This window comes from Felis catus, chromosome F2 (assembly GCF_018350175.1).
Source record: "Felis catus isolate Fca126 chromosome F2, F.catus_Fca126_mat1.0, whole genome shotgun sequence".
Classification (NCBI taxonomy): domain Eukaryota; kingdom Metazoa; phylum Chordata; class Mammalia; order Carnivora; family Felidae; genus Felis; species Felis catus.
This window is the reverse complement of record NC_058385.1, coordinates 68,088,845-68,112,243: the sequence shown is the minus strand read 5'-3', so window position 1 is coordinate 68,112,243 and position 23,399 is coordinate 68,088,845. Positions and strand designations below refer to the sequence as shown.

The window sequence follows — 23,399 nt, the reverse complement described above, 5'->3', positions numbered from 1 at the left end:
AAGGGGAGAGTGCGGGGTGAAGCTTCTCTAGCTGGGTCAGGGCAAGCCTCACTGAGCAGGTCTTATCGAGAACAAGTGCTGTGTGTGGCCCAGGCAGAGGCAGGAGCCTAGGAGGCAGCAGCTTGGTGGCCTGGAGTGAAAAAGCAAGGTCAAAATGGCTGAAACACCCAGGGCTAGAGGGAGGGCATTTGGAGAGGAGGTCGGAGGGTCAGGGGCCCTTTGGATTTTATTTTTTATGTATTTTTAAAAAATGTTTACTTTTGAGACACGGGGTGGGGGGGGGGAGAGAGAGAGAGAGAGAGAGAGAGAGAGCACGCGCGTACAAGTGGGGGAGGGGCAGAGAGAAGGAGACACAGACCTGGAAGCAGGTTCCAGGCTCTGAGCTGTCAGCACAGAGCCTGACGCGGGGCTCGAACCCACAAACTGTGAGATCGTGACCTGGGCCGAAGTCAGACCAGGCGCCCCTAGATTTTATGTGAAATATGAAGAGAATTTGAGAGTTTGAGATCGGGGAGGGGTGCCACTTGGTTCATGTTTAGAAAGCATGGCTCTGGCTGCTTAATGCAGAAGACAAGCAGAGCAGAAGCAGGAAAACAGGAGGGCCCTGGGCAGTCCGGGCAAGAGGGCGGTGTGGCCGAGGCTGGTGGCAGTGGCCAGCTTCAGGGCAGAAGCGGACACAGAACCTGTAGGACTCGCTGTTGGGTCAGAGGCAGAGCGTAAGGGAAAGGAAGGGCTGAGCTTCGTCAGAGTCTGCCCCCCTCCCCTGCCCCATGGTAACTGGCGGTGCCCTTTATCTCTAAAGAGAACAACTGGAAAACCAGGCTGAGGATGGGGATGGATCTAGGAGACCCCGGTTGGCATATATTCCCTCCGAAATGCCCACTAGTCCCTCCCGGAGGGAGACCGCGTGGGTTGGTGGAGACTCAGGGGAAAAGCTATGGCTGAAGAAATCAGCGCGTGAGTCACCCACTCCACGGAGGGGGAGGTGCTTGACGCCATGGCTGTGTTTGGATGTGGTCTCCTCTGGGGGCAGCGGGCTGCATGAAGTCACCTGGTTTCTTCTGTCTGGACTTAGGGTGACCCGGTTTTGAATCTGGCCAACATCTACTAGCATTCTGAGCCTCTATTCCCTCAGATCTGAAGTGGGGGCAGAATTCCTATTTCCCAGGGCTAAAGGCAACTCGGTGCCTAGCATCCCTGATCATCATACTTCTGATACATTTTGGTTTTTTTAAAATTGCTTTTAAATTTATTTTTTTATTTTAGAGAGCGAGCGAGCAAGCAAGTGGGGTAGAGGGGCAGAGGCGGGGAGAGAGAGAATCCCACCCACCATCCTGGGATCATGACCTGAGCCGAAATCAACAGCTGGACACGCAACCAACTGAGCCACCCAGGCACCTCTCTTCCATACATTTTAAACTCGCTGATCTCTCGGTCTCTTGCATACACCTACTGTATGCATGCCACACATTCGTGCATGCATTTGACTTTCTGTGTGGTCCGTCCTGTGCTAGGTTCTAAGCACCCAACTGTGAAATACAAATGTAGGTTCCTGCCCACACAGAGCTCCAGCCCAGTGGCCTGAGACAACTCTCCGAAAAGCACTGGTATATTAAGACACGAAATAACAGCTACAAGACAAGAGCAAAAATAACAAATACAAGACGAAAGACATAAACCAGAAGGGGAAGAAAGTTGATTGCGGGAACTCATTTGTCCAGTGGTAGGAAGCCCAGCTTTTCAACATGAAGGAGAAACATCTTCTGGATTTGTGCTTTTTGGACCAAGGCGTCTTTATATAAGAAGGGACAAAGAAGTGTAATGGACAATATGCTTGCTAACAATATTTATTTTTAAAAATACTGAAATGAGCCCCACGGGGGCAGGTACTTGCGCTAAAACGTGACTATAAAAAGGCCCTCACAGGACAGAGGACCGGGGTGATCTGCCCAGGGATGCCTCCTTCTGGAGACTTGGCTCTGTGTTAGAGTAAGGACTGGGGGCACTTGAGAAAGGTCTCACACTGGTTTCCCAAAGTGAACTGTTTCGTCAACCGTGACAGCCAACAGCTGAGATTATGAGGATATAGACACTCACGACACACTCAGACGACATGTGCTGGGGTCACCCTCGCTTCATACTGACCAGCCTGGTGGACACATACTGTCACGGTGGGCCTGGGTCTCTTCCCACTTCCTAGAACCGAATCTCTAGCACCTACAGCCAGATGATGAATAAGCGTGGAGGGGGAAGGGGAGGCTGAGGTGGGGAGGACTTCTGGTGACATCAGGGGCCCTGTGGGGGAGTGCGAGGACTCTGAGAACGTCTGATGGGGTCAACTGCACGCTCACTGCTGAGCCCGCAGGCACATTCTTCTCAAAGGACAAAGGATGGAGCCCAAGGTGACCTAGGTCAAACAGAACTCTGACCTCACTGAGGGGATCGACTCTGGGCACAGAGGCATTGACCAAAAAGCCCTCCCAAGGGGGAACTGATGGCCTCTTGATACAAATACAGGCTCAAGAGTGAAAGAGACGTGGGCTCGAGTCTCCTGGCTGTGACCCTCTGGGCAAGTGGCTTTACTTCCTGTGCCTCAGTTTCTTCTTCCATGAAGATGAGACAGAACGTAGGGTCGCCGTGAGAGGTAAGTAGGATAATGTATGATGAGGGTTATGGAACTGGCTCAGATGCCACACAAACGGTTTCTGCCCTCGTCCATGGCTTCAGCTCCCAAGAAGCCCGTGGAGAGGAGGTAGCCCACTGACGATGCTGGCGGGCCATGGGCGGGCCACGGTGCACGGGGCGCTGTGGCAGGATGAATGAGGGCATTCCGCCCAGCATGAATGAGGGCTCAGGGAGACTTCCTGGAGGAGAAGATGATGCAGGAGTTGGGGGAGAACCTTGTTTCTCACCCCATCTCGAATAAACAAACACAAGTTTTTTAGCTACAAAGGGTAAGATGAGGCCATAATGACGTGATACTGAATCAGGGCACTCCTTCTCTGGAGAAATAACACTCTACAGAAGCATTAGTTCATTATTCCCCAGGACATCCTGGTGAGCAAGCCGAGTGTGGCAATACGCAATCCCAAGTTCTCGCGTCATTGCTGTGCAGAAGTCAGACCTACCGGCCTCAAAGGAGAGGCTGGGTCCTGAACTCAGGTCACTGAGGGCAGAAGACGCCACCAGAGCAGTGGGCAAACGTGCAAGTGTCTACTGAACAAACAGAGCACGGGTCTCAGGGGTCCCAGAAGGCGGCAGGGAACCCTGGCCTCAGTCTCAGCTCAAAGGTACAAGATTCTGAGTCTTGTGAGCTCTTGGATCTGGGTCCCGAGAATTCCAGGGTCCAATTCAGCTCTACAAGAGGTCTATGGAAATCTCTGGAAGTCTGAGTGGGATGGATTCCCATCATACCTAAACACGCCGAGTAGCTCTGTCCTACATCCTCTGAGTCTCAAATAATGTGTCACCGAGCAGTGAGGTAAGTAATAACACGGACGTTCTCGACCTTTATAACCTGACTGCTGTTTGTTTAGCGTTCTGTAGTTCAAAAGGAGCCTTCTCTTAAGTGGTTTGCTTCTCCACTGCCAAGAAATGTCCTGGTCCAGATCTAGACTGGAATTTCTCCGCTGCCTCTTTAATCCTAAAATTCCATGAGACGTTACTGTCATTTCTACTCTGCAGGTGAAGAAATTGAGGCCCTGGGAGGCGAAATGCCCCGTGGGCCAACGGAGAGAGAGAGAGAGGCCCTTCAACGACACAGTCCCAGTCAATTTGGTTTTATTCTACATGCTGTTCAGTGTGACTGTTTGTTAAACACGGTTCCTGCTCTTTCACAAAAAAGGAAAAGAAATGACTGTGGAACACTGGAAATATGTTATTAATATGAGACTCACAAGGCGGCTTTGTCAGTAAGAACACACCCAGCCCACTTATTCAGGAAACGGTTTTAACTGCTGTATTTCGTGAGGGCTACCGTCGCCACAATTTTATTCCTCCTCGAGCCGGTGGAGAGGGGTCTTTCCAGAGGCTGAAGCATGGACAGGAAGCTTCAGTCGGCGCCCAGTAAGGAAATGGACTGGAACTGCAGTCTAACAAGACGTAAACTAGAACCATCTAGGAGGGAGAACTGAGATGTCTCAAACTGGATGTGTCACAGGCATTTTTAAACAAAGGGGACCCAGAACTGCTCGTCACGCTCACATGCATCATGGGAAATGACACTACTTCACGCTCACTCAGGAAGCTCTGGAGTAGGTGATGAAGAGGCCCGGCAGTGGTGACCTGCTGCTCCCGCGATAAGCAGCCCCCCCATCTTCTTCCTCTCTCGCCTGGCTACGTCTCAGACGGCTTCACTGGGGTCTTCTTCCTCGGACTCTCTTTTCATTAATGAGGGAAGCGCCTTTCTGAAGGTCCATGTGGGGGCCCCGAGGCGGGTGCTGAGGGGGGTGAGGCGGGCAGAGCAGGGCTGGCCTGGCGCTGCCCGGAGCCAGGTCACAGTCCTGTCCCTGCTCTCAGTCAGCTGTCACGTGCCCCGAGCTGCCCCTCTGGGGTTGGGCTCCTCTGTACCAATGACCTCACAACGACATCTCGAGCTCCGAGCTCTCTCCTTGGTCCAAAACGCCACGTGTTCTGCACCCCCTGGACACTTCCAAATGGCTGTGTTGCTAGGACTTCAAGGTCAGCATGACCCCCAACTGTGCCTCTCACAATCCTTCCTAAATGTGTTCCGCGCTCCCGCCCTCTCAGTTGGCTAATGACCCCCAGCCCCCTCCACCGCTTCTGGACACCGGGTTTATTCATTTATTTTTTTTAATTTTTTAATGTTTATTTATTTCTGAGACAGAGAGAGACAGAGCACGAGTGAGGGAGGGGCAGAGAGAGAGGGAGACACAGAATCTGAAGCGGGCTCCAGGCTCTGAGCTGTCAGCACAGTGCCCGACGCAGGGCTCGAACTCACAAACCAGGAGATCACGACCTGAGCCGAAGTCGGTCTCTCAACCGACTGAGCCACCCAGGCGCCCCTGGACACCGGGTTTAGAATCGACAGTCACCCTCCGCTCCTTCCTCCCTTCGACTCTCACTTGCCAAATCCCGCCAGCTGTGCCTCCATGATGGCCCCATTCTCGTTCCCTGATACCTGTGACTCTTGCCTCAGTCAGGCTCCCATCACCGTAACTTAATCTCCTGCAAAGGCATCCTCACTGACATTGTTACCCCACGCCTTTTTAATCCATCCCTTGAACTGTACTGGAGTGACTTCCTAAACTCCAGCTTGACTCACCTCATTCCCTCAAAACCCTGCAATGTTGTCTCGTGCCTCTAGAATAATGGCAACAAGAATGGTGGTGGCGGTGATGGTGTCTTCCGAGTCTTGCCGTGGACCAGGGGCTTTCAAGTACTTCACGCAGATCTTCCTCAAATTTCAAACATACCAGTGAGGCCATCACAACTATCACCACCGATTTATAGACAAGGTAACTAATGAAATCCCAACCTTTGACGCCTCTAAGGGAATCTTTATACCACTCTCCTCAGGGTTATTGTCCACGGCATCCTTCTATTTTTCCCTCTAACATACAGTAACTACAACCGCTCCTTCTGATCACCAAGGAGAACAGGCTCTGAACGGGGCAGGCCTCTTGGCTAGAAGGACTCTTCACCACTGTCCGACGTCCTTGTCATCTGAGGCGCTTGGGTGGCTCAGTCGGTTGAGCATCTGACTTTGGCTCAGCTCACGATCTCACACTTCGAGCCCTGCGCTGGGCCTGCTTTGGATCCTCTGTCCCCACCCTCTCTCTGCCCCTCCCCTGCTCACACTCTCTCTCTCTCAAAAATAAATTAAAACACAAAATTGAAATCCTTCTCATTTTTTCAAGGCCCAGTCAAAACAGTACCTTCTCTGTAACTCTCCCGCATTCCTTCCACTTGGATTTAACTTATTATTAAGCTATGATCTGTAGAATTTGCCCTAAGTTATAGAGAGGTATGACAGAAAAAAGAAACTTTTCTAAATGACAAATGTTACTCAAGTGCTCAAATAGCACGTATACCTCGAAAGAAAAAAAAAAAAGCTAAAGGATATTAGAGAGTCAAACAGGTAATTAAGAAGATCCATTTAAATGTGAGCCGGGTCTTGTAGTCACTCTCCCCGTCCAGAGGCTCATGAGAAACGCATGTTGCTATCAGTGCCCGCCCTTCCCACATCTGACCCGGGAAGAAGATCACAAACTTTAAGACAGATGAGCTGTGAAATGGGACTATCTGGGGATATCTGTTCTTAGCAATTATCATTTTAACAAACTAACAGTTTGTTTTTCCGAGAACAAACACAGAAAAAAAGTCAGCAGAAAGGGAAGGCTCAGACGTTCAGAAGCAAAAGGAAATTATATTCACAGGGAATCTGGAAGGTTGACTAGGGAAATACAACGTCTCGACTGGGACTCAAAAATGTACTCGAATGCTCTCAATTTTGCAACCGGTAGGCCATTCTTCTAGAGTAAATAGGGTAAATGACTTGACTTAGTGACCATCAAGATTATGTACAGTCTCAAATACCCTATCTCTGAGTCCACACCCACAGGAGGAGTGGTGGGGAATTCCAATTCTGGGTCTGGACCAGCAAATTTCTGGGTGATGGAGAAGGGAGCTACACTTCAAAGTGACTGTTATCAAAAGTCCACTGAGACCTGGTCACACCTGCAATTCCATTCCTAGGACAAACCTGTGATAAGAGCACAAGAAATGCCAAACTGAATTATAGCTAGTTGGGCCAACTCAGGATTCCATACTGTCACAGGAACACAGCCATGGTCCTCCCAGGTTGAGCGCCAGAGGGGTAGGAATGGGCCGGTGGGGGGTAGAAATATATATATAAAACAGGTGTATAAAAAAGGTGTAAGAGGAAGATTCTCCAAACATCCCAATTAAGAAAAAAGTTCTCACGGAAGTGACCCCAAAATTCACTTGAACCTTTTGGGAAGCTATGTAAGTAATTAAAGATGCGAAAGGTTTTCCCTGACAATTAAATCTTGCTCAGACCTCTGGATACAATTCTTATCTCAGAACATTTTAAACAAATTACCTGTACTGCAGGATGCAAAACAAACAAACAAACCAACCCCCCCCCCCCCAAAAAAAAACTGCCATTCTTTCTTGGGTGAGTATACACGGAATGGGAAAAAGAAATCTTTCAGTATCAGAGTTCTCCTTTGTTTTTTTTTTTCAGGCTATAGCACAATTTCATAAAAATTCCTATTATTTAATGATGAACATGCCACCCGAGTCCTTTCTCTCCTGTTTCGAAGGTGTGGCTGAAATTTCTTTAGCTTCTTCCTGAACAGACTACTAATTTTTCCGTCATGTATTGTTTTTCCAGAAAGCCAGCTTCCATGTTTATACTCTGAGGGAGGTGAATGGGCTTTAGCGGGGGGGAACATTTAAGTATCTTTTCCTCTAGCGTGAGCATACCACCTCTGACTGACCACCACTGGGAAGGCTCACTTCCCTTCCTGCATCGACTCACCAGGCCTTTTTCTTCCGCCTGTGCTTGGACTCAATCATGCGAACAATGGCTTCCTCTTCATAGGTGTGGCCACACACTTTATTTTTCACCGGTTTCTTCATTTCCACCTGCAATCAAGGAGACATTCAGCTTTTAGGAATGATAATGAGCCACTTCTAGTAACTTCTCCAAGTCACCGAATTATTTGGCATTGTTTTTTCCTCATCTTGGGGCTTCCTATGTTTAAGCTCCCCATCTCATGGCTTTAGACAATTGTTAGGGCAGATGGCCACAGAGGAAAAGGCAGGGAGACCGTGCATGGCTCCGATGTCAGTTGGCCTATGGGTCAAGAATTTCTTCCTTGATCCCTCAGGGCATGGTTGCCTGAAAAGTCTTGGACCTATCCTCTTGGACCTCATCACTCTCCTTTCGTCCCTCCTTACCCTGGATGTAAGATCAAGTTAAAAAGCAAACAGGAGTCTTTTGCCTCTTTGTCTTTCTGGGAAGGAGGAGGAGACGGTACCTGTGTAATGGGGCAGATGAAGTTGGTCTGGCTCTGGGTCACAATCATATCTTCATCAACTCCTTCTGTTCCATCAACCTCTCTGTCGGCTTGAAGACCATCTAGAGGGAAAAAGGGAAGTCGCTGAGCCTCGTTGGTCTACCAGTGTGCCAAGGACAGGAAGGAACGGAAGGAAGGAGGTTAACTGTTTCCCAGTGTCTGCTGGGAACCTTGCTGGGCACTTGGATGCACGTTAACTCTTTTGCTCTTGAAAGAATCCTGCAGGGTGGGTAGGATTCTGCCCATGTTTGATCAGGAAACAGATTGAGAGCAGTGAAATAGCTTTTTCAAAATGACAGAGAATTAATTTCTGAGGGAGTACTGTCCAGTAATCAAGAGTGTGGCTTTGGAGTCAGAAGGACCTGGTTATCTCTTGCACTTCCAGCTGAGGGACCTTGGGCTGGCAAGATCTTTTTTGAAAGCCTTTACTTTATGGCTCTGGTGAAAAGATTAAAAGAGGCGAAGAATGTAGTATGCTTTGCACAGCCCCTGGCACAAGGAGACACTCAATAATAAATGGTTACTACTGCTAGGTAGCTCAGGGGTTCTCAAACCTTTTGGTCTTAGAACACTTTTATACTTTTAGAAATTATCGAGGACCCCCCAAAATTTCTTTGGGGTTATAGTTATCAATATTTGCCATAGTAGATATTAAGACTGAGGGTTTAAAAAATATGCATTTATTAATTCATTAAAACAAAAAGCAACTCCAAGGGCGGCTGGCTGGCTCAGTCGGGGGGGGGAGCATGTGACTCTTGATTTTGGGGTCATAAGTTCGAGCCTCACGTTGGGTGTAGAGATTACTTAAGCAAACACAACTTAAGTAATTACATTTTCCGGAACAACAACAAAAAAAGGTTAGAGACAAAAGGTGGCATTGTTTTTACATTTTTGAAAATATCTTTACTGTTTGGCTTAAGACAAGATAGTTAGCCTTTGATATGTGTGTATGCATCTAGTCTGTCGTGATATCACGTTGTGCAGCCTCTGGAAAAATACACTTACGGAAAGATAGTGAAAAAGACAAGTGACACCTTAGTATTATTATGAAGACAGTTTTGACCTCATGGGTACCCAGAAAGCTCTCAGAGAACCCTAGGGGTCCCTGGCCCACACTTTGAGAACTGCTGAACACATGCCTGGTAGGGCTGCCTTCGGATAGCTTATTTGATTCTGAAATCTATGTTCTGTTCATTTCGTCACGCTTGCCCCTCACTGAGATGTTGGGTGGCTTCTGAACAGGATAATGAGACTAAGTCTCTCATGTGAAAGCTTTTCTTTCTGGAGAAGGGAGACGTCATTTTGCACAAACATCAAAGATCAATAGCTCTTTAAACACAAGTGGTGATGGTGCCTTCCTTCCTCCTCCCCTGCCCCCCATACCCCTGCTCCCTTTCCTGTCCTTACTCTCTTCTTCCTTCCCTTCCTTCTTCATTCTGGCAAAATAACATCGACATTGAAAATTGCTTTGTTTTCACGGTGTGAGGGAAACCCTTGTCTCAGGTTAGGATGGTCCTGCACATCGTTCAGTTCCTAGAACTGATGGCCCTAGCCTCCTACCTCTGCCAGATGGAGTGTCTGTCCAGAAAAGTACTACTGGGGGCAGGAAAAGGGCCACAGAGTGCTTGTTCAAGGTCACCCAGTGAACTAATGGCTGCCACCCAGGGATTCTGCCTCCAGTTACTGGTTTTTTTTTTTTTTTTTGTTTTGTAGGGGTTTCACCTTGTTTTAGGAGACTACTGTTATTTGTATGCCAGCTTGTACTTTCCTAGAGAAATGTCCCTGAAAGCAGCTCTCATTCCTTGAGGAAGGGGCAAGAGTGGAGACCTCAGAGCTTAGGACTTCCCGGGCAGAGCATTTTTAACCGTACGGAGCCCGGGGCCTTCTAACTTTTCAAGGGCTGTAAAAATGTCTGAGACCTTGAAAACTATTTGTTGGCTTCACAACAGGCTAACTACAAGGCTGAATTAATAAATGATAAAGGTCTACAAAATGTAATGTTAGGTTAACTTCGTTAATTGCTGACTTGGCAATCAAAAATATTTCATTTGGAAGCAATACGCAGGCTGGATTTAGGTTTTAACTTCGTAATTCCCAAGTATGCTAAAATAATTTCTGATAAATAGACAATAATAAGCCACTTGTGACCAACCTATTTCCAAAGCAAAACCATGAAAATCTTTTTTAAAAATTTTGTCAGCAATAAAATTATATTTAATGTGGAGGCTGCCCTACTTTCGTATCTTTGCTGTGATGTGGGATGGGGCCAATGAAGGGTTTTTGGGTCTCCCAGGACCTGCTGGTATTCACGGAGCAGGAGTTAGACTCCTAGAGGAGTCCTTTCTCAACCCAGTGATTGCTCACAATGGCTCAGGAAAGTTGGAGAAGAAGAAAAGTCTAGAAGCAGAGCTAAGAACATTCTGTCTCTTTAATTCACTCTCCAAAGCCTCCTCCTGTGGGCAGCTACTGCCAATTTCTGATTATGTGCTGGGTAGTCAAACTTAAGGTCCCTCTTTGTCCATTTCTTACAGGGCTCATTCCAAAATGACAACGGATTTCTGACCGTATATGTTATACTGTGGAATTCATCAGAAAATCTGTGAGATGAATAACAGAATTCAGCCAATGTGAAAGACTGTGGGTTTGTTTTCTATTTTCTATTTTTAAATTTCCAAAGGTAGAGGAAGCAAGAAAGCACAACTCAAATGCAATGCCGACCACTAAGGAAGGCTGAGTGGGGAACTCAGAAACTGTAGGTGGCTATCAACATCCGTGATCACGAAAGAAGGTAACAAAAGTAAGACTGAGGAAGAATGCCATGCGGTGAGTAATAGCCCACGGCCCGAGAGTCTAAAAAGAGAAAGATTCTCAAGAGCTAAACTTCTCTTGAGATAGAACATTTCCTCACCCGAAATCTTTATTTATAGAAAGTGATATTAATGTCGGGATCTACAATGTGCTAACAAAAGGTCACATCTGGCAATAAATATCAGTCACACTGATTTCGCTGATCCAAAGATAAAACTTAAAAAAAACATTTTTTTTTTTTTTATGCAGAGCCTGACATAGGGCTCAAACTCACAAACTGTGAGATCATGACCTGAGCTGAAATCAAGAGTCGGATGCTTAATCAACTGAGCTACCCAGGCGCCCCTAACACTTTTGACAGAGTACCCAGCAGGGATGTGTCCAGGTATGAGGTAGTAACTTGAATTTGACTTCTTCGGATGTCATAAAATGAACATGAAAAGGAAAGAGAAGCCGTGGAAATGCTTGAGGTAGTAATTAAGTCAACAATCGAGGAATTCCAAAAGTCTATGAATATTCCCTAGTCATGTAAAGTTAGGGGGTAGGGAGGGCACACTGTTGAATGCCTAGATGTGGGTTCATGGTTAGTTCTGACGGGGAGTGAGGAGCTAAGCAGCCCTGTCTTCGGCCTGCCCCAGCCAGCCATCATCCTTCTAGATGCTACTGGAATTATTCTTACTGACTCATTTTCCTTCGTTCCTCACATCTGAACCATTGGCAAGTTCTGTTGACTGGTTCTAAACTCCACTCCCTAAATCTAAATCTAGCCCCTTCTCTCGATTTCTACTACATCCCAGTCCAAACCACCATGGCCTCCCGCCCAGACCTCTGCCGTAGCCTCCTGCCTAGAATCTCCACCTTGACCAGGGTCGCAATGCTCCCGTGCATGCTTCTTATGAGTGGCGCTCACAGCCAACCTCCCTGACCCGTCTCCCTCTCACCCACCACGCTTGACTCACACTGGTCTTTTCTCTGTTTCTGGAACATGCCACACTCCTTCCCATCTTTGGGTCTATACACTAACCTGACTGGAATGTTCCTTCTCCTGATCTTTGCTTTTCCTACTCCTTCTTGTCATTTTAAAATGTCAATTTAAATGTTATCTCTCTGGAGAGGCCTTCTCTAATGTCCCGAGCTAAAAGAGGCCACCCAAACGTGCTCTGTCACATGACACGGTTGTGACTATGCACTGCACGTATCCGCAAAGTACTGCTTTCTGGTATGTCCCTCCCCCCTCCCCCGTTCTCTTCCAGGAAAGTGGGGACTTTGTTGTCTTGTTCAGTGATGTTTCCTAGAGTCTAAGTGTCCTTGGCATGGAGGAGTAGATGTTCAATAAACGTCTGATTAGTAAAGTGCTTCATCTGACAAGGCAAGAGTGGGCATATTTTTCACAAGGATGTACTTCATGTATTTAACAGACACGGTAACACACACACACACACACACACACACACACATCCTCACACAATAATGGTTTTACAGCTTTTAAGCAAGTAACAGGGAGGACTTCACTCTAGCTCGGGGTGCGGCCTGGGACCCTGAATTACATGTCAAATGCAGGAAGTAAATATAAGTTTTACAATTATAGTAGGCCGTGTGGTAATTATAAAGGAGAGTCCAGACATGGTCTTGTGGTAAGAAAATACATTTGGTCCTGGCCACACACAGCCCTGGTATTAGTCATTTGTCTGTCTTCAGGCATCCCAAATTTGGCTACCAGTAAGACAGTTTTATGCCAGCTGGGAAAAAAAAGTTGATTACTGTGTGCTTTTTCAATTAAGCCTGAACATTTTTCTAAAAGTACTTTTCTCTTGCAAGTTAGCAGCATCTGAAGAAAATACTTCGCAAATATTTACTGTCTGCTCGAAATGCTTATTGCACTGTCCAGATTTCTTTTGCTTGCTATTCCAGACAGCGTATTTGGACGGGCTGAGCTGGTACAGGGGAGATGTGGGGGCCTCCCTAATGTGTAAAAGAACACGAAGTTGCAGTCTGAAACGCTACGGCTATCTAGTTAACAGAGTTTCCAACTGCATAGTTTCTGCAGTATGTGTTTATGCCAATGCCTGCCTTGTTTCTCCTACCAAGTAACCTACGGCTGGGTCTACCAGCGGCCCCACCTGTGAACATATCTTAGCCTCTTAAGTAGGAAAAGAAGGAGGTCAGCGGGCTCAGTCCCTTTGGCTTGGAATTAAGGGCACGTGTATCGTTTTGAGGTCCACTCCACTGTGCTGTTGGTTGTCCACCACTGTATCTCTTTCTTCCAGAGACTGGTGGCCCGTCCTCAATGCTGGGCCAGCCTGCCGCCGAACAAGCTGATTCCTAGTCTCCACTAGCCTCTGGCGCGGGCTCAGACCCTGCTGTGTGTTGTGCAGCTTTTGCAGAATTAAGATCATGTCCAGAGAGGGCCTACATAATCAAAGATTCCCTAGATGTCATTAACCTTCATAGGATGGCAGAAGTCAACAAACGAATTTTCAATAAGCAGAGATTGAGTTGGTACCATTCGATCAGGGCACTGGCTAGAATGCAATAAGGATCCAATAAACGTTAACTTATCATACTTTTGCTGCTATGTGCCGGCTACTATCCCTGCCATTGGCAAAAAAGTCCTTGCCCTCTAGGGGCTCAGTCACATGGGACGATAGAGACAGAGCGCAAAGCGGTCTGTGAGGATTATGCATATTTGCTGGTGCGACTCTGCTCTCCCTTAAATAGGAGCGTTTCATTCACAGCCACCTCAGGTCACCATTCTGATTAGCGTTCTTCCTTTTCTCAGCTATGATCTGTCTACTCATGTCGATTCTATGTAGCGTCAATCCAACTGATCCCTTCTTTGAAATCCGAGAACACCTGTTGCCTGTGCTGTATCCTTAGCTTAAACTTCTTCATTATTCAGTTGTTTCCCACAGACGGAAATTCTTTCCCAGGTACACTGAAAGCTCCTTGAGGACAAGCACTGTGTGTCCCAGTCAAGCCAACTCCACACAAGTCGCGTTTATGGAACACCCGCTGTTTGCCAAAGACCACCCAGACGCCAGGCGTAGATACAAAGAGTATGAAGATCGGGCCTGCTAGGGGAGAAGGTTACAAATACTCAGCCACCTGTGCAATGAACGTAATGATAACAAATGTGAAATAATAAATGTGTTTTTGTACAAAGTATGCAAATGACCTACACCATCTCTGAAGGTGGGGTGAGGAACCAAGATGAGCCTCAAGGGGAAAGTGACCACCAGGGGCGCCTGGGTGGCTCAGTCGGTTGAGTGGCGGACTTCAGCTCAGGTCACGATCTCACAGTTCGGGAGTTTGAGCCCTGCGTCGGGCTCGCTGCTGTCAGTGCAGAGCCTGCTTTGGATCCTGTCCCCCGCCACCTCTCTGCCTGTCCCCTGCTCACGCTCTCTTTCTCAAAAGTAAATAAAACATTACAAACATTTTTAAAATAATAATAATGATGAAAAGAAGTTCTGACTGAGCCAGGTTCTTTAGGGAGATGTTTTAACAAGAGGGAACTACTATAATTAGGTACATGGGCTCTGGAGACAGCCTTCCTGGGTTCGAATCCTGGTTCCATCACTTTATCGGCTGGGTGCTCTTGGGCAAGTTACTTTATGTTTCTTTGCTTCAATCCCCTCAGCTGTCAAATGGAGCTAATAATCATATCTCCTTCATGGAGCTGTATGAGGAATAAATGAGTTAATCCATGAGAGGTTCTTAGAATGGTGTCTGGCAAATAGCAGGTGATCAATAAACGCTGTTATGATTGTTCATATTGTTACTCAGCATTCCCACAGAGCTAGCATGGAGGCGGTGTGTGCCCACATATATGCTCAATTAAATATAAAAATGATGTGCTATGGAATCACCCAGAGAGAAACAAGAAGACTGCCCAACCCAGGATTCTAATGGGACAAGCCCTTCCATGCCCCAGGGCGGAGTGAGGTCTAAATGAGCCCACTTGTTGTTAGCTGACACAGCACTATCAACATCTTCAATTTGCTGCCCGCTTTCACTTCCATAGCTCTTTCGACACACTCTCCCAAGACCCTGAAAGTAAACTGAGCGAAGAGTTTCGGATTATTTCTTCCAAACGAGCTGACATTTAAAAAAAATATTTATTTATTATTTTTTTAATGCTTATTTTTGAAAGAGAGACACACGCACAGAGTGTGAGCGGGGGAGGGGCAGAGAGAGAGGGAGACAGCATCCCAAGCAGGCTCCAGGCTCTGAGAGGTCAGCACAGAGCCTGATGTGGGGCTCGAACCCACGGACCGCGAGATCACGACCTGAGCCGAAGTCTGATGCTTAACTGACGGAGCCACCCGGGCGTCCCTATTTATTTTTTTCAATTCAAGTAATCTCTACACCCAACGTGGGGCTTGAACTCAGGACCCGAGATCAAGAGTCTCATGCTCCTCTGATGAGCCAGCCAGGCACCCCCAAATGAGCTCACATTTAGCAAGATGGACCCTTTCACGTTACCACACACCTGTTAATTGTCTATTGTTGTTTCAGACATACCCTGTGTCCTCAGCTGACATCATGGAGTCATTTGCCTCCATTTATTTAAGTATTGTCAAAATATGAAGGATTTAAAATAACAGAACCCAGTGCCTTCTACGGGTGGAACAAAAACCAATCAGTCAAGATCTGGTCATACAGTATCCATTCCAAGCCAAGAAACACTGAAAACTTCCCCAGACTCTGTACTTGCATTTAGTACTTCTTAGAGGATGAGGTTTAATGATCTTCTCTAGGTCACCAGGTGAAATCAGAAAATCCAATGCACACATTCTATTTCTTTGTTCTGGGCAATTTAACTACACAACACATGACAGGAAAACTCTGACTAGCCGGCACTCAGAGGGTCTACAACTCTCAATTCTGTAGATCCACAGCAGAGGAAGAAGCCAGCACAGATCAGAAGGTGAGAAATCCCATGTGGGCTGTTATGTATTCTTATTTTAGAGGGTTGTTAAGTACCACTCATGCACGTACCCAAGACAGTACGTGAGATTTTTCATATACCCTTTCCAATCTCTGTCTTTAAACTACCTTCACGCTCTTTCCTCCTCTCTGTTCTCACTGCTCCTGTCCTAATTCAAGTCCCTAGCATTTCCTGTGTAGAATATTGCAAAAAGTTCTTGATTCATCTCTCTGCCTCAGTCTCTCCCCATTCTAGTCCTCCTACTCCAGGTACTTGTCTTTCTAAGAGCACGGCCTCCTATACACGACAAGACTTCATTAGCCGGCCCAGAGCATCTTCGGGTCCTACTGCTCCCCACCTTGGTCCCATCCGCCATATGCCCCCCAAACTGGTCACCGTTCGTCCACACTTGCCATGCTGTTGTGCACCCCTGATAGCCCCTCCCCTGACCAATCCCTGACCACTCTTCAATACACGATTCAGGTATTTCCTCGGTGAAGCCCCAAAGCAGAGATTGATTTCTCCTTCAGCCCCCAAAGGGTCTTTGTACCTGCTGTAATCATTTGTTTACTTGTCTATCTTCCTCCCACACTGAATTCCTGAAGGAAAGGAACTCTGCCTTATTTGTCTTGCTATTTTCAGTGAGTCAGGCAAGGTGCAAGAACTTAGTAAGTATTCACTGAGTGACCAGTTGCTGAAGCAAGACAATGCTTTGACTACACTTAGACATAAATTGACAGTAAGATGAAAATGGTTTTGAAGGCAAATATTTTTTTTTTAATTTTTAACGTTTATTCATTTTTGAGAGACAGGGAGAGACAGAGCATGAGTAGGGGAGGGGCAGAGACAAAGAGAGGGAGACACAGAATCCAAAGCAGGCTCCAGGCTCTGAGCTGTCAGCACAGAGCCCGATGTAGGGCTCGAACTCACAGACTGTGAGATCATGACCTGAGCTGAAGTCGGACGCTGACCCAACTGAGCCACCCAGAGGCCCCTAAAGGCAAATATTTTGGAAGAGGACAACCTGGTCCTTGATCTAATTACTAATTGTCCAGAAGGGAGCCATGTTGCACCGCGTGTCATTCTATCATATAGTCTCTGCTCCACTTCTGCGCAAAAGCTATTTACCAAAATGCAAGATGAGAGAGGTCCTATTCCAAGAAGTAAATTATTCCACAGTATGTCTTTTGATTGATTCTGATTCTATTCTCTTGCCCCCAAACCATCTACGTTCACAGGAAAGTACAATTATCCGTCATCAAAAATGTGAAAATTGGGGCGTCTGGGGGGCTTGGTCTGTTGAGTGTCTGACTCCGGCTCAGGTCATGATCTCGCTGTCCGTGAGTTCGAGCCCCGCATCGGGCTCTGTGCTGACAGCTCAGAGCCTGGAGCCTGTTTCAGATTCCGTGTCTCCCTCTCTCTCTGCCCCTCCCCCACTCATGCTCTGTCTGTCTCTCTCTCTGTCAAAAATAAATAAACATTAAAAAAGTTAAAAAAAAAAAGAAAATGTGAAAATTATCTTAAGTGTGTTGAGTTTCCCCAGGTAGGGTAGACTGTACATGCACAAGTACAGCAGTTCTTGTAAGAGAGAAACACCGGGGGGCTCTCCTTATCTGACAGACTAAGTGTAAGTGACCTATGGCATCACCACTCACAAGATCTGATAGTAATTCACAATAATCCTTACCATCGGAAAACACTGATGTTACAACAAGGCGGAAACCAATGAAATTAAAACTGTATGCGTAGCACGAATTAATTTTTAAAAGGGGTACATAGAAACAAAAAGACTGAAAGAAAACTTGACAAAATATTGCGGCCCATCGGGTCCCCACGATGTAACTACTATATATGTGAGCGGATGGTGCAGGAATCGATGAAGACATCGAAGATCTTTGAGGAATAATTATGTAGCTGGCACTTTCCATGTCCAGTACTCTTCATGAGACCAAGTGGTATGAATGAGGTAAGGAGGGATGACAGCAGCAGGGATGGAATGGATTTGTTTATTTGACTTGTCAAACTGAAACACATTATGAAATCGAGTCCAGAGATCATAACATTAAAAAAAGGAACTTTAAAATTTATACTTGCTCAACTTTAAAACTGCCAAGTTTCAACTTTGGGTAACACGGGCACTAAGGCACCATTTCAGTTCCTGGTAGTTTCTAGGTGTAGTATCCTAACAATGTATTTCAAACGAATCTGCTCCCCGCCAAGGCAAAACGTCACAAGTTAGTTTATATACTATCTTCTCCCCCCATTGATGGCCCCTCGCATTCGAGCTCCAGACAGAATAATGAAATACCAGAATAGAATGGGGCCTTAATAACAGAATAAAGTTCGCCTTAATAGCATACTTTGGTAAAGCTTCTCAAAACAAATGATAATGATAAGGAGTATCAACATTTGTTTTTGATACACTTAAGAATTCTTTTTGATGATGGCACAATGTCGTCATATTAAAAAAAAGAAGAAGAAAAGAAAGAAAGGGGAACAATCCGCAAAGTGCATTCGATATGGAAGAAATTTAAAAAGGTCCGAGCCTGAGGGTCCAAATCTAGTGAGGCTTAACAAGGCTGTCAGCAACAACGAAGTCAGCGAAGCCACTGGAAGGCAGTTCAGCTCCCAGCGTGCAGTGCTCAGAGCCAGTCAGGGCAGAGTTAGCCCAACTTCCAACAGTAAGGAATCCATAGACGCTCTGCTCTGGTCCTCCTGGACATCTGGTTTTGGTTTTCGGGGCCTTGTCTAAAGTTAGTCTAACAGAAAACATACAAAAAAAAAAAAAAAGGCTGCCAAGTGGAAAGAAGAAGTAAAATGAAAGAGAGGGGGAGAGAAAGGGAGAAAGAGAAGAAGGAAGAGGAAGAGGAGGAGGAGGAGAGGAATGGAGTAGGGGAAGGAAGGGGCGGGGAGAGGAGAAGACAAGAACGGAAGGCAGGAACTAAGGGATGTAGGAAATCTTCAATACCACAGAGCCCAGGGAAAGGCACCAGCGCTCTCATCCCCTAGGACCAAGTCCTCGTCTGTAGGCCCTCCTTCCTCTCCGCACGCCCCCCTTCACTTCCCACCCTCTTTCGAGCCTTCCCCACATACAAAGGAAGACACATGACTTCAAAATCAGGATCAGCTTAGGACATGGCTCTTGTGAATGTGTACAATAGATCTGAGTCATTTGCTCATTCTGTAAACATGAAGAAATAACACTTTTAAAACTTCCTCCTTCATGACATTCATAGCACTTGACAATATGCTTAGCGTGGAACACTGACTCTTTTCCTTATCCACACCCAAAGTGTCAAGAGGGACCGACTCTCTTTCTCACTGACAGCTCACTTGTTCCAGGGTAGGTAACAAGCGGGGGCACGACAGGGAAGCAGAAGCAGGACTGACAGTGGCTGCAGGGTCTACGCATCTAGGCCGGGCCACACAGGAGCGTATGGAACTGAGGAGCCCAGGAGAGCATCTCACCAGGGCCCTGCCTTCCTCTGGGAAACCTTCCACTCAGGGACTTCCCCTCCTGCAACCCCCACTACCCGCCCCCCCCACTCCACCCTGGACACTTCATGTATTTATCTGTTTATGCCACTGTCTCTACGACTGATCTGTAAGTGACCAGAAACAGGGACCACTTCTATTCATCTCTGTATTCCTAGTGCATGGCACAGGGTCGGGGCTCAGGAATCCAATCTTAAGGGGTCCCTGGTGGCTTAAAACTGGTTCTGTTCATGCCCTAGCTCTTCTGTGGAGAAGGGATTCTACAGACAACCCAGAGAAGAGTTCTGCAAGACATGGACTTCAGGAGGGTGGGTGGAGTCCAGACGTAGGCACCGCTCGGTTCTGCGGCAGGCTAGCACCCTTCATGTCTATTTCATTATGATACAGTCAAGACGAAATCAAAATGTCTTTGCCTCGTTCAAAGAAAAAACCTAATAATGCATCAAGGCAGCAACAAAAACATCTTGGGTACGGAGAACCCTGGAGAGAGTTTCCAAAAGCGCAGAGCAGGGTGACTGGTTGATCTTGGTTTTCGTTTTCAAAGCCCGTCGGGGAGGGGTGTCAAGGCTGTGCACCCCGACAGCCGTTCATAAGCTCCAGAAGATTGCACTGATGTGAGCAAAAGAAGGGAGTGGTGAGCAGGGATAAGACCAAGGAAGAAAGAAAGGAGAATAAGAGGAGAAACAAAGGCTCTCAGGACTTGCTTTACAAACCCTCCAGGAAAATACAGAGACCTCAGACAACTCCCTTCTGAGCTAAGGATGCTGCTGGCTTACAGCCACACTCTCCAGCCTGCAGCGGGGGTCTAAGCTAGATCGGGCTGAGTGGCGACATGGCACCAAATACCAGCTCACATCCCCCAACAACGCAGGACAAGCCTCTCCTACAGCCTTCCGTTTCTCTGACTCCAGCTCTCTTCCTTAGCTAAAAGGTCTCTCTTGCGCTCTCTCCTTTTTTTAAAGTTTATTTATTTTGAGAGAGCGAGAGTGGGGTAGCGGCACAGAGAGAGGGAGAGAAAGAGCATCCCAAGCAAGTTCCATCCTGTCAGTGCAAAGCCCGATACGGGGCTTGAACTTACGAACCGTCAGATCACAACCTGAGCCAAAATCAAGAGTCAGACGCTTGAGGCGCCTGGGTGGCTCAGTCGGTGAAATGTCTGACTTTGGCTCAGCATGATCTTGAGGTCCATGAGTTCGAGCCCCGGACAGCTCAGAGCCTGGAGCCTGCTTCAGATTCTGTGTCTCCCTCTCTCTCTGCCGCTCCTCAACTCATTTCTCTCTCTCTCAAAAATGAATAATAAAAACATTGTAAAAAATTTTTTTAAATGTTAAAAAAAAAAAAGAGTTGGATGCTTAACCAACTGAGCCACCCAGGTGCCCCTAAGAGGTCTCTTAAGACAAAAGAAAAACAGTGGGGCAACTGGTAGGGTGACTGGAGAAGGCTCTGCCTCACTGTGACACCCTTGACCATGAGCCTGTCCAGGGAAAAGGCAGCAGGGGACTGGAAAGCAAGCAATGGAATCAGGCTCAAAACACATGAAGGGCGAACATCAAGGAGGCAGGGAAATTATGCAGGGGAGGTAATGAGCACACTAATTACAGGGGTCATAACGAGGAGCAATGGAATGAAATTAAGGAAAGGAAAATGTTAATTGTCAGGAAAAACTTGGTTGGGCCCACTGAGGGAGAGGTGAGTTTCCCATACTCTACACAGACGGAGGGCCATTCATCTTAACAAGGCTGGTTCAAAGTGAGCTAGAAATTATTTAGAGGGAATTTTATTTTTGTTACCAAAAGCAGACTAGGTTACTTGATGACACACAGAGGCCTCTTGTGTCTAATTTTATCACTCTGTTCTCTGTTCTAAATGAAATAGTAAAGTAGCAAATGATAAAAAAGCCTGTGACTATTTCATTCCAGAAATATGATTCAACATCTAAGGAGATCAAAGTCGGCAAAGTGAGAACAAGTAAAAGGAATGGGAGATAGTCAAACATGCTTCAATTTACAACAGATTTACAGCGGAGACTTAACCAAAAAGGGCTACTAAAAATAGGCCTGGTTTCTCCTACTTTCCACAACGAATTCAGTTACTTTACGTTTCAGAATTAATACAAAGACGGCAACTAAACCTAATCACTGTCAGTAACTGGTAAAGAGCATTCGCTTTCAAAGCTTTACCTGGTCTCATAAAGACACCTAGTAGCGTTCTCACAGCAGGAAGAGAGCTGAAACCCAGAGCCCTCAACAGGGTGACACTTCATCTACTTAAGAGACTACAGCATTGGAGGCTTAGGGCCAGGCGTAAAACGTAAAGAAAATGTATTTTCTCTTCCTCATTTAGGAGCCCAGGGTGTGATCCATGCATGCAACTTTCATTTGGTAAATGTCCGCCAACCTCCGCGATTTCCGAGGCCCCGAGGGTGCAAAGTCCTGGGGCTGAAATGGACAAGAAAACACAGGCCCAGAGCCTAGAATGCTGCCCCAGAGCTCGTTGTGAGCTTGGGGGACCTCGGGAGCTCACAGGAGGTTTCTGCACGTGACTGCGGGAGGGACAGCGGCGCTGGCAGGACTCCTGAAGGAAAAGGAGGTAATGATGACCGAAGGCCAAAGTGTGAGAGAAAAAATGCCTGTCTGTCACTCCATCATTCTCAGTGACTCTGATCACAGGGGTGGATACCCTGTCATGCGTGTTAGAACAAATTAAGCAAGAAAAACATTCTATTTTTATTTATTTATTTATTATTTTTTTAATGTTTATTTTTGAAAGACAGAGAGAGAGGGTGTGAGCGGGGAGGGGCAAAGAGAGAGAGGGAGACACAGAATCTGAAGCGGGCTCCAGGCTCTGAGCTGTCAGCACAGGGCCCGATGCAGGGCTTGAACCCACAAACTGCGAAATCAAGCCTGGTGCTCAACTGACTGAGCTGCCCAGGCACCCCAGCAAGAAAAGCGTTTTAAAGTCTGGCATTCAGATATTACTTAGCATCTCCCCAGCAGTCTTTCTTATGTAAATGCCTCCAAGAAGGTAGGCTACACAGGGGCTTGTCTGCTTGCTTCCTCCTCCACCCACACACCCGCCACCACTGATTGATGCCCATCGTGCGTGGTGGGCCCAGTGGACACCAAGGTCAGTAAGACGGAACCCCCCGTCCCCCACCAAGGGACTCACTGTCTAGTGTTGGCACAGAAAATGCCATTAAAATACAGCGGGTTGGGGCGCCTGGGTGGCTCAGTCGGTTAAGCGTGACTTCAGCTCAGGTCACCATCTCGCGATCTCGCGATCTCGCGGTCCGATCTCGCGGTCCGTGAGTTCGAGCCCCGCGTCGGGCTCTGGGCTGATGGCTCAGAGCCTGGAGCCTGCTTCCGATTCTGTGTCTCCCTCTCTCTCTGCTCCTCCCCCGTTCATGCTCTGTCTCTGTCTCTGTCTCAAAAATAAATAAACGTTAAAAAAAAAATTAAAAAAAAATACAGCGGGCTAAGTTCTATGAACTTCAACTGTGGGTTCCAGAGGCAAAGCTAAGCAGGCAACGTGGGGGGCTGCTGCCAGGCCCGGGGGCAAGAGATCAAGGTGCCTCTGGAGAACTCAGTGTGTGGCTCAGGAGCACCGACGGAGAGGAAGCTTGGAGTGCTTCTCCCATCCGCGGCAGCGAGGTGTCAGGGCCCTTTTGGAAATTTATCCTCCCCGAATATGAATTACGAACATAGAACATTTTTGACAAGATGCCAGGGTAAGTCATACCTTGTGATGAGGTGCTCCGTGCCCTCCCCGGTGGGTCGGCTCATCCTTGTCCTTCATGTCAACTATAAATTCAGGGCTAGTGCTATAAATAAGTTTTCAGAGAATCCTCTAGAAACCTTTGGTCTGATTTCAGATCCTAAGATGTCTTAAGCACTGTGATGGCCTGATTCAATCCTTATCAAAAAACCTTTTCCATAAATGTTCAATTTCACCATACATACTTCATTTATTACTCCTGCAATAAATTTCATTTATTATAATTCTACTACTGACAACAGACACTGGATTTCGAAAGGACAGACAGCCTGCAGGCAGATTTAAAAGTAGAGTTTACAACACTCAGGATTTTATAATGCAGGCTTTCA

General features: G+C 46.9%; 1 protein-coding gene across 2 annotated transcripts in view; it reads right to left on the bottom strand.

The window, feature by feature from the left end:
- NSMCE2 (NSE2 (MMS21) homolog, SMC5-SMC6 complex SUMO ligase) overlaps positions 1–23,399 on the bottom strand; it is a 216,713-nt gene that overhangs the window by 2,194 nt on the left and 191,120 nt on the right. For both annotated transcript variants that reach the window (XM_019823121.2, XM_004000117.5), the window contains 2 exons: positions 8,028–8,128; positions 7,526–7,632 (listed from right to left, as the gene is read on the bottom strand). In XM_019823121.2, the coding sequence (XP_019678680.1) occupies positions 7,526–7,632; positions 8,028–8,128 (208 nt within the window). The remainder of the gene's footprint in view (positions 1–7,525; positions 7,633–8,027; positions 8,129–23,399) is intronic.